This window comes from Anoplophora glabripennis, unplaced genomic scaffold (assembly GCF_000390285.2).
Source record: "Anoplophora glabripennis isolate ALB-LARVAE unplaced genomic scaffold, Agla_2.0 scaffold408, whole genome shotgun sequence".
Lineage (NCBI taxonomy): Eukaryota > Metazoa > Arthropoda > Insecta > Coleoptera > Cerambycidae > Anoplophora > Anoplophora glabripennis.
In genome coordinates this window covers 191645-203679 of record NW_019416514.1, presented here as the reverse complement: position 1 = coordinate 203679, position 12035 = coordinate 191645, and the positions used below count along the sequence as shown (strand labels likewise).

The 12035-nt window shown below is 33.3% G+C and overlaps 1 protein-coding gene across 1 annotated transcript; it reads left to right on the top strand.

The window, feature by feature from the left end:
* The first annotated feature begins 9408 nt into the window (after positions 1 to 9408).
* Positions 9409 to 10227, top strand: LOC108909924 (uncharacterized F-box/LRR-repeat protein C02F5.7-like). Its single transcript, XM_018714398.1, has one exon. The coding sequence runs from the start codon at positions 9409 to 9411 to the stop codon at positions 10225 to 10227; it is 819 nt and encodes a 272-aa protein (XP_018569914.1).
* The last annotated feature ends 1808 nt before the right edge of the window (positions 10228 to 12035 follow it).

Genomic DNA, 12035 nt, shown 5'->3' with positions numbered 1-12035 from the left:
TATTTCAGACCAATGTTTATAAGGCAAACACATATTATTTTAAAGAGGTCTATCTGCCCTCAAAGTTTCATGCATAAAATTTGGACCACCCTGTATACATATAGCACCAGCACATTTTTTATTGAGAAAAACAAAAAATTCTTGATAAATCTAGTGCTCCAATAAAAAAGTATCGAAAAAATTACCAATTATACATATTCGCTACAGGCACTTGTCCAGTTAGCAAAAGCACTGAGTGCGTTCTATAATAAAATAAGAAGAAAAAGTGTACACGAATGATAGTAGTCTATATTTAATATGTTAAATATACACAGTGATTTAGACATAATGTCATTAATTTTAACGACGTATGCGAAATGCTTAATAAAGACAGAAAATTAAAAAAAAATAATTTTTATCCGACCTTTTATGAGATAAGCAAATTACATTAACCCTCGTTAATTTGGCGCCCTACTGTGCATCACATTTTCTGACCCGGAACGTGCCGGCGTATCACAGAGTGTTCGAACGTTGAAACGAAACAGCTGATTTTCGCAGTCGGCTTGATTTTTGCAATTGGTTTCAAAATCAAAGTGCAGCAGATCCCAACTTTGTTATCAAAATGCTATGGTCGGATGAGTGTTGTTTTAGTAGTATATTTTAAATACGTATGTACCATACTACTCTTTGAAAGGCAATAAGTCACTAGGTATATGTACTACAAACTGAATAGTTAATTGATCATAATACTAAAAACTCATATTCAATTATAAAACATAGTGAAAACGCTAACAATATTAAAAATACCAAATTGTAATAACCTAACATTCGAAGACAATTATTATCGTGACATACTTTTTGTCTTTATTAACAAATAAATAATACTTGTTAATATTTAAAATGTAAAAAAATATCTTATTCATTCATGTGTCTGGGTAAAAAGATCTGTTTTTTCCTTATCGTTCACAATGTATTGAAAATGCCGTAACAACTAGGTTAGTGACCGAATAATACAGTAGATCAAGATTCACTGTCGATAAACCTTTGTGGGTTAGGAGCGGTCCTCAAAAGGGTTTAAATAATGATTGAAAATATTTTTTCAGCGTAAATATGCATTTTAGATTTTTTTTAATCGCGTATTTATATTCTACTACACTGTCTATAATTTTGAGATTACTTGCTTTTTCCGAGATACTTTTGACGAATTCTGAAATAAATTTCTAAAATATACAGGGTGTTAATGAATAGGTGTTACAAACGGATATGGTATGTAAAAAATCCAAAAATAAGTGCAGTTTACTTAATAAACATATGTCCTAAAGCGGCTCATTTTCGAGATACAGGGCGTTGAAATTTAAAAATAATAAACTATTTTTTCCTGTAGCTCCGGTATTAGTTAATATTTCTTTATCAAACTCAACAGACAGATTTACTAGCTTAAAGGATGCATAAATATGGCAGAAACCATTTATTGGCTTCTTCTAGTGGCGTGCGATAGGTGTCGTTTCACCTTTTATCCCCCCTAAATTGTGCGGCACTGTACAAATATTAGTTTTTCGTATGTTTTTGAATTTGCTAGTATTTTTTACGTAAATAATGTATACTTGTTAGACTTCCATAAAATGAGTATTATCAAGTTATTAACATTTACATTACTGAGGTCACCTTATGCTCCAAAAACTATGTTTTTCTATGCTATGCTAGTTTTCGAGATACAAAAAGTTAAAGTTGTTTAAAAGGTATTTTTATTTTGCACAAAAAAATTACAGTAAATGCTCAAAATTACGGCCACCAGTAGCGATACAAGCGTTAATTCTTCGAAGCATATTTGTGTACATTCGGTCAAAAGTGCCAGGCGTCGTTTCGATCTCCTGCGCTGCAGCTAGAATGCGTGCTACCAAATCTTCTTCTGACTCAACAGGAGTTTCATAAACTAGACTCTTCATATGGCCCCACAAATAAAAGTCAAGCGGGGTCATGTCTGGGGAACGTGGTGGCCACGCCATAGGTCCTCCACGGCCAATCCATCTTACACCGAATTGTTGATTAAGGTGATCTCGGACAACAAGCGAAAAGTGCGCTGGCGCACCATCATGCTGCAGCCACATTTCCTGTCGAATGTTCAATGGCACATTTTCTAATAATTCTGGAAGTACTTGTTGTAGGAACGTTAAATAAATAGGACCTGTAAGACGATTTGGAAGAAGGTGCGGACCAATTAAGCGCCCGTCAATTATACCAGCCCAGACATTGACGCCAAACTTCTGCTGAAATCTAGTGGAGCGAATGGTGTGAGGGTTTTCTTCAGCCCAGACATGGTTGTTGCGAGAATTAAAGATCCCTTCTCGTGTGAAGGATGCTTCGTCTGTAAAAAGCACAAACCGCGGAAAATTTGCTTGCAACTGACACTGTTGAAGAAACCAATGGCAAAAGTTTAGTCGTGGCTGAAAGTCGGCGGGAGTTAAAGCTTGAACCTTTTGTATATGATAAGCGTGAAGCTGTTGCTCGCGTAAAACTTGCCAAACGCTTACATGGTTTACATGCATATTCTGAGCAATACTTCGACTGCTGGTGGATTGGTTTTCTTCTATCCTATTAAGAACTTCTTCTTCGAACCTTATCGTTCTGCGGTTTCTCCTTACCCCGCAGTTAACCCTATTTGTTGTAAAAGTTCCTGTTTCCTGCAACCTGCGAAACACTCTTCCAAATATCTTATGTGAAGGGGTTGGACGATTTGGAAATCGGATTGAGTATAACCGACGGGCAGCCCTGCCATTACAACGCGCTTGACCGTACATTAATATCATGTTTGCATAATCAGCAGAAGTATATTCATTCATGATGTATGAATGTTTTAAACGAATGGATAAAGATATCTATCTAATAATTAAAACTTACAAACTAAACTTTACACTAAAATAACAATAATAATTAAAAACTGCCTCGTTTCACAATCGAAAATAATTTGACATTAAAATACAAGTAATGTCAACGGCAAATGTTTTTTTTCCAACATTTTAAACTTGCTTGAGGAATACGGAAACCTTGAATGTTTTGTATCTCAAAAAGAAAAAGCGACACATGTATGCATTTACTAAACAATTTCGTGAAAAATTTACTCAACATGTCACTTTTTAAAAATTTTTGGTTTTTGGAGCATAAGGTGACCTCAGTAATGTAAATGTTAATAACTTGATAATTACTCATTTTATGGAAGTCTAACAAGTATACATTATTTACGTAAAAAATACTAGCAAATTCAAAAACATACGAAAAACTAATATTTGTACAGTGCCGCACAATTTAGGGGGGATAAAAGGTGAAACGACACCTATCGCACGCCACTAGAAGAAGCCAATAAATGGTTTCTGCCATATTTATGCATCCTTTAAGCTAGTAAATCTGTCTGTTGAGTTTGATAAAGAAATATTAACTAATACCGGAGCTACAGGAAAAAATAGTTTATTATTTTTAAATTTCAACGCCCTGTATCTCGAAAATGAGCCGCTTTGGGGCATGTGTTTATTAAGTAAACTGCACTTATTTTTGGATTTTTTACATACCATATCCGTTTGTAACACCTATTCATTAACACCCTGTATAACATATTCTGAAATACAAATGAGTTAATCAAAATATAATTTACATTTTCTGAATTAAAATGAATCAATCTGAAATACAATTGACTTTTTCTGGGAAAGATCTATGACGTAGCACAAATAACGAGAAAATAATTTACAATGCATAAACCGTAAAGCAATCAGTAACCTACCAATAAAAATATTACCAGGGCAAATAGAATGCCGTGCTGATTTATTCGAGAAAAATGTGTGTCCATCTCTAATAGCACTTTAAATTTGAGGTCCATTTTAAATCTTTAAATCTTCTGCTCACTGAAGATGAAATATGTCGCACGGACAGACACGTATTACGGCGAAATGAAAAGTGTTGCTTAAGGAAAATGAAATATATGGGAGTGGGTTTTGGGAACGCAGAATACAGGATATTCAAGGATAGGTTTCTTTTTGTGAAGGTATACGAAATCTCCACAAAAAGCAAATCAAATTCAGGGAGCGCAAAAGAAATGAAATACCGACCAGTGGTCGAATAACCCCTAATACGTATATCGTGTAACTCGGCTGCGTGAAATGGAATCTTCACGTTGAAATATTGCAGCAGTTTTTATTGTTACCCTTTTTTCACGTATCTGCCTTTTACCGCGCCACGGCATTTATCATATCACCGAATATTTTGATAGAGTTTGGTATTTTATTTTATGTGTCACACAGCTGTCCTGCGGTTTGGTTGGCATAAATCGATATTTCACGGATATCCAAAGTTACTTAGTCCACGTGTTAGTAAATTTACTTTTTTCTGTTTATGGGGCATTTTATTCGTTTGGAAATATTTAAATATAATTAAATTAAATCTGTCGCAAATAGATCAATCTAGGGTTATTTATACTGAACTACTTTTCTTAATTAAACATATCACATTGAAAAAAAAAAAACAAACAAACTGAAAACAGAAGTCACACACTTCAATTATAATTCTGTATAACGTTTCGAAAAAGAAATATATTTTTATTATTTAAACTGGGACAGTTTATTTTTCTTTGTCTATCTGATATCACATGGTGTTTATTATTACTATGTTCAATATTTGTAGCCAACGTTAAAGCAATTTGATCTTTAGGAACATGTATCAATAGTTTATTTTTTAAAATTATTTAGTATGTATTTGTTTATCATTTTTTTCGTAACTTTCTTAGCCCGCCTCTGGATAAGCTAGTTCAAACTATGGCGCGCTTTAGTCGCAGAGCATGCAGAATTGGGAATTGGGCTGTGCATTGTTGTCAGATCTTATATTTAAAAAAAAGGTTATTAAAAAGCAAATTTCCCACAGAAACGAACATTTACTTCTTTTATATAAGATAAACTATGAAAAAATATTTAACAAGTAACCTAGCAGGAAACTCAAGCAGTAGTCTATAATGATAAATGAAATATACAAAAATAAATAAATAATGTGTTTAATCATCTGATTTTTATAACACTTAAGATTTTGTTAAATGTTGAACGAATCTGACAAACATTTTCTTATTCGTTACTTATAAGTCGGCGTAATCTATCTGATAGATAGATTTTCTTTGCTCTTGACAAAAAGTCGTCTCTAACTATATCAACTCCTTCTTGATTCGTATTTTACAATAAAAAACATACATATTTGTAAGTAAAACATATTAAAATAAAAAAAATTATATACAAGATAAAAGTTAAAATTTTATAAACATACAATCCAAAAAACTTTTAGCTACCAAGTTTCTGTTTTTTTTTCTTTGAGTGTATTACTAGTAAACTGCTTTTCAGCCTGGTTTTTTATCTGTTCTGAAACTATTTTTAACTGTGAAAAATTCTTGTGTTACAATTAAAGTGGTGCCGTCGGCAAATAAAATACATTTTTCAGGTGATAAAAAATAATGTGTCATTAATAAAAATTAAAATTAATATTGGTCCAATAATGGATCCCTGCGGTACACCGTGCTGAATTATTTCATACTTTGGATGCATAATTATTACTGGACGTAACACATTGTGATCTCTCCTGTAGATAAGACTTAATGCCAAACTCCTTACCCCATAATGTTACAACTTTTTTAACAAAGGTTAAATGGGAGGTTTCTATAAGATCATGATTATTGGATGCTATGACTACAATTTATTGAATTTCCAAAAATTTTGCTCTATAATTTTTCTGATAATACAGAAATATATGGAATTTTTGTTGTGTTGGTTCTTTTTGTTGTATTATAGAATTTGTTTTACTTGCAGTATTCTTAATATCTACAAGATTTCCCGAGTATTGACTTTTTGGCTCTAACATATAAACATTTACTTACACCTTTCTTTTTAGCGGTATGACGATAATTAAAATTTAGACTAGACTTTTAGATTTAGACTTTTTGGCTCTATCATATAAACATTTACTTACACCTTTCTTTTTAGCGGTATAACGATAATCAAAATTTAAACCAAACGCTAGTTAAGGTGAGTTATTTTCCTATAAACGCCTGTTTCGAAAGAATTTTCATTTCTTTTAATTAAAATGTCTAGAAAGGGTAATTAACATATTTATATTTTCTATCTTAAAGTGAATTTAATGGTTGATCTTTTACTATTAATATACCTAATTTATCAAATACGTAATTCCTCAACAGTAAAAGGCAAATGCAAAAAAGAAATTGTAGTTATCTTATCTAAATTGTTAATGCAGTTTTCATAAAATTATAAAAAGATGCTTAGAATTGGCATAAATGATGCTCCTATAATCATTAAGAAATTTTGTTGATCAACTTCATCACTGACTGCTATACTTGCTTTGAAATGTCGGAAACCGCTTTCCAAAGTAGTTTGCTGATAGTCCAGTCGTCCTAACCAAAATTGTATTTAAAGTTGGCATTAATTCATTTCTTAAGAAAACTATGTGGGATCTTCGCGAATACAGCTTAGTAGGCAGTCGAACTATTTTATAAAGTTAATGGGACAACCAAATTGGCAAATTGGGTAAATATTTAGCAATACCGAAATGTGACAAGCATTTTGTATGAATCGATCCTGGCAAAAATTATCTTGTGTTTTATTTCATTCATATTTTTAGGCTATATAAAAAAGTGGAGCCATCACTTTAGCCTTTGTTCCTCTGCATGTTTGTGAAATTCTCAATATTTTTTATTTAAGAAATACGTTTCTTTGCAGTTTTCCGACCATTCCCCCGAATGTTTCCAGTCCGCTTCCGTACTGAACAATTTTTTTCCTTATCTATTAACAAATTACTAGTCACCTGCAAAAAATTGTGCTCTTCGGAATTATTGCCGTCACAAAACCTCATACTTATGACCAGTCTATACTGTCAAATATATGACATCCTCAGTCTCACGCAGCAATACTTTCTAGGTTTGCAAGACACTATCCGATAAACTATCTTCTGAATGACAGATGTCCCAGATCTGTCACACATGGAATCCCGGTGTCCTTGAAACAATGACTTGTCACCTTCGCATGATCAACCGCTGTCAAATTTTAGTAAAAACTACAATAAATATGCAGAATGTTCGCGCAAACCAGAAATAGTTACATATTACGCAACCAAAGCAAAGCCCACATGCCCTACTCGGAAGCTTTCATCCCGGCGAAGCGTTTACGAAACTGCGATTACTCCGCCAGTCTGCCAAATGAAATTCTGCTCTACATTTTCTCGTTTTTGTCGCACAAGGAATTGTACAAAATCGCTCGTTGTGTTTGTAAGAGATGGTATATGTTAACATCATCACCTGTCCTGTGGAAAAAAATTACCGCTCAAAATGAAGTGCCGTCTAATATTTTGTGTAAGTGGATCGAAAACTCACCATTACTTAAAGAGGTTAACCTTAGAGAAAGAAGTGACATTAATACTGTTACAGAGAAATTGTCCAAATACTGCAAAAACTTACAGTCGCTGAAAATTGAGAACTGCAGGGGGACCANAAAGTGGTGCCGTCGGCAAATAAAATACATTTTTCAGGTGATAAAAAATAATGTGTCATTAATAAAAATTAAAATTAATATTGGTCCAATAATGGATCCCTGCGGTACACCGTGCTGAATTATTTCATACTTTGGATGCATAATTATTACTGGACGTAACACATTGTGATCTCTCCTGTAGATAAGACTTAATGCCAAACTCCTTACCCCATAATGTTACAACTTTTTTAACAAAGGTTAAATGGGAGGTTTCTATAAGATCATGATTATTGGATGCTATGACTACAATTTATTGAATTTCCAAAAATTTTGCTCTATAATTTTTCTGATAATACAGAAATATATGGAATTTTTGTTGTGTTGGTTCTTTTTGTTGTATTATAGAATTTGTTTTACTTGCAGTATTCTTAATATCTACAAGATTTCCCGAGTATTGACTTTTTGGCTCTAACATATAAACATTTACTTACACCTTTCTTTTTAGCGGTATGACGATAATTAAAATTTAGACTAGACTTTTAGATTTAGACTTTTTGGCTCTATCATATAAACATTTACTTACACCTTTCTTTTTAGCGGTATAACGATAATCAAAATTTAAACCAAACGCTAGTTAAGGTGAGTTATTTTCCTATAAACGCCTGTTTCGAAAGAATTTTCATTTCTTTTAATTAAAATGTCTAGAAAGGGTAATTAACATATTTATATTTTCTATCTTAAAGTGAATTTAATGGTTGATCTTTTACTATTAATATACCTAATTTATCAAATACGTAATCAGTAAAAGGCAAATTCAAAAACCAAATGGTAGTTTTCTTATTTAAATTGTTAATGCAGTTTTCATAAAATTATAAAAATGCTTAGAATTGGCATAAATGATGCTCCTATAATAAATCATTCCGAAATCTTGTTGATCAACTTCATCACTGACTACTCTACTTGCTTTGAAATCTCGAAAACCGCTTTCCAAAGGAGTTTGCTGATAGTCCAGTCGTCCTAATCAAAATTGTATTTAAAGTTGGCGTTAAATCTTTTCTTAAGAAAACTATATGGGATCTTCGTGAATACAGTTTAGTATAGTAGGCAGTCGAACTTTTTTACAAAGTTAATGGGACAACCAACTAAAACAAATTGGGTAAATATTTAGCAATACCGAAATGCGACAAGCATTTTGTATGAATCGATTCTGGCAAAAATTATCCTGTGTTTTATTTCATTCATATTTTTAGGCTATATAAAAAAGTGGAGCCATCACTTTTGCCTTTGTTCCTTTGCATGTTTGTGAAATTCTCAATATTTTTTATTCAAGAAATACGTTTCTTTGCAGTTTTCCGACCATTCCTAGAATGTTTCCGGTCCGCTTCCGTACTGAACAATTTTTTTCCTTATCTATTAGCAAATTACTAGTCACCTGCAAAAAATTGTGCTCTTCGGAATTATTGCCGCCACAAAACCTCTAGCAACTAGACTATGATGTTATGACCAAAACAGGAACTGATCTGGAAATTCTGATTTTAAATTCAAATTCAGTCGAAACACTTTAAGATTAATTGGTTCGGTCTATGACCCACCCCACTTTTTTGTGACGCTGTGTTATTTTACAAATCAGAAATGAATTTTTCTAGGAGAGTATCAAATTTATTATCGGAACGTACTTAGGAACCAATCGATACGATATCTGAGGCATACTTATAACCAGTCTATACTGTCAAATATATGACAGCCTCAGTCTCACGCAGCAATACTTTCTAGGTTTGCAAGACACTATCCGATAAACTATCTTCTGAATGACAGATGTCCCAGATCTGTCACACATGGAATCCCGGTGTCCTTGAAACAATGACTTGTCACCTTCGCATGATCAACCGCTGTCAAATTTTAGTAAAAACTACAATAAATATGCAGAATGTTCGCGCAAACCAGAAATAGTTACATATTACGCAACCAAAGCAAAGCCCACATGCCCTACTCGGAAGCTTTCATCCCGGCGAAGCGTTTACGAAACTGCGATTACTCCGCCAGTCTGCCAAATGAAATTCTGCTCTACATTTTCTCGTTTTTGTCGCACAAGGAATTGTACAAAATCGCTCGTTGTGTTTGTAAGAGATGGTATATGTTAACATCATCACCTGTCCTGTGGAAAAAAATTACCGCTCAAAATGAAGTGCCGTCTAACATTTTGTGTAAGTGGATCGAAAACTCACCATTACTTAAAGAGGTTAACCTTAGAGAAAGAAGTGACATTAATACTGTTACAGAGAAATTGTCCAAATACTGCAAAAACTTACAGTCGCTGAAAATTGAGAACTGCAGGGGGACCAAAAATTCCAGCCTAGTGAAAAGTCAAAATCTCTGTCGTTTACTGACTAGGTGTAAATACCTAAACAACCTCTATTTTAGTGGAATCAAGATACAGTCGTGTAAGTTCTTCAAACTGCTTTCTAAAAGAAAACATTTCGGCATTACAAAGAAATGTAGTTACTATGGGCCTGTCAGTCAGAAGCAAATGAGGGCACTGATCGAATCCATTGTCAGTAGTAACACTTACGACGCAGCAACGTTGTTTACTTCTCACAGAAAAATATCCATTAATGAACTGTTCAATATTGGGAACAACAATGCAGTCAACGTACCAGTTACTGTAGACCACATTTGGGAGGATATTGTAAATAACAACATGGAGGAGGATGACGACGATTATGATGCCCAAATGGACATATTTTAAATACCTAAGTTACTTTACGTAGAATAACCTAACTAGTCTAACGGTATAAAATGTTTTATGTTCCATTTCACCGAAATTGTAACTGTAGCTATAAGCAATAATAAATAATTTTTCATCAACAAATTTAAGAAAAGAATAAGCCAATAACACTTCTGTTATCGGAACTACTGTAAGAATTTAAGAATAGAGATAAGAATTTGCTGTTAATTCCAAGAAAGTGACGCAGGGATCTTCTTGGAATTCTATTTCGACAAATATTGTACGGACTGTAAGCTAAGTCACGAACAAGAGGATCAAGGACAACGTTGTCAGATCTAAGAAAGCATGTCTTAAAAAGGGATAAATTGTTACTTAAACAGTTATAATAGGATACTAAGACCCGGTACTTTGAGTCTCGATTAAAGCTTGATTAACTGATCAGGCGATTAGACTGTACATGTAATGATCACAGTCTAATCGCCTGATTAGTTAATCGAGCCTTAACCGAGACTCAAAGTACCGGGCCTAATAGTATTATATGTACCTAACCAAAAATAATAATAAATGCGTAATTTGTTAGATCTGAAGGCGTCGATTGAAATGCCCCCTAGATCCTGATAGCCGTACAAAAGTCAAAATTTGTAGGCAAGCCCTTACTTTGAACTACCTTAGCGTAGCTTACAAAATCAATTAGCTTATAAAATCAATGGTAATATGTAAAAATAAAAACTAGAGTATTATTACAACAGTACGTTTGTCCTTACAATGGACGACATCCAATCATTTTAGGTGGATTGTCGTAATATTATTGGATGTACTGAATTGAACATTCCAAAGGTTACATTACAAAATGTCGTAGACTGCTTAATTTTTAAGAGTTGAAATTAAATAAATATGTATCACATTTATGTAAATAGGTATCTCTTAAGGAGGTTTATCGGGTACGGAGGTACATCTAAAGTCTAACGAGAGTTTCTGTAGATTCGTTAGTGACTAAAGTAGTAAGCCTTTAGATTTGTCAACGTTGCACTTGGCTGGCGCGCTTGACTTGGCGTTCGCTCGCTCGCGTTCGATAATTCTTTTTGCTTGGACACCTGCAAATTTCTAATAATACGCTACATCGAGACCGCGGCGTTGCCGCTATCACGCATATTAAGGATAAGTTAGTCAACGACAGCAGTTTGAAGGAGAATTTATTATAAATTATGTATCTTACAAGTACCTAATCGATTTATACGAGCTATAATATGGTTCCTTAGATATCGGTTTCCTATTTATACAAGTTGCTGTAGAACTGTTCGTCAATTGTTGCGCATTCTAAGTGGAAAGATCAAAAAAATCTGCATTCTCATAAGTAAATCGTGAATAATTATTTTATTAATATCTCGTCTCATAGGTATCCAAACTAGTCATAATTTTGTTTGAGGATTTTTTAAATTATAGTGAACTGAACTGAATTGTTATATTTACTTTAGAGCTATACAGGGTGTTTCATAATGATGTATAAATATTTTAAGGAGGTGTTTAGAAAGTAATTTATGAAACATCCTGTATATTGACATACTTCTGCTAAGCATATTTATTACACTTTTTCTTCCAAGTCAACATTTATTGGAAACTTAAATTTTGATAAAATTTTTGTGTTTATGAAACAGGCTGTGAAACCTTTTAGTCACAAACACGTTCCAGCTTCACATATCTTTGGTCAAATATTGCTCTGCTTGGCTCTTACATTACACTATTTCCATCTCCTAACATTAAAAAATATATTGTTAGAAATCGAGCGAAGACCGATAATGTGAACACTTAACCCAAGAGGCAAGGGCTAA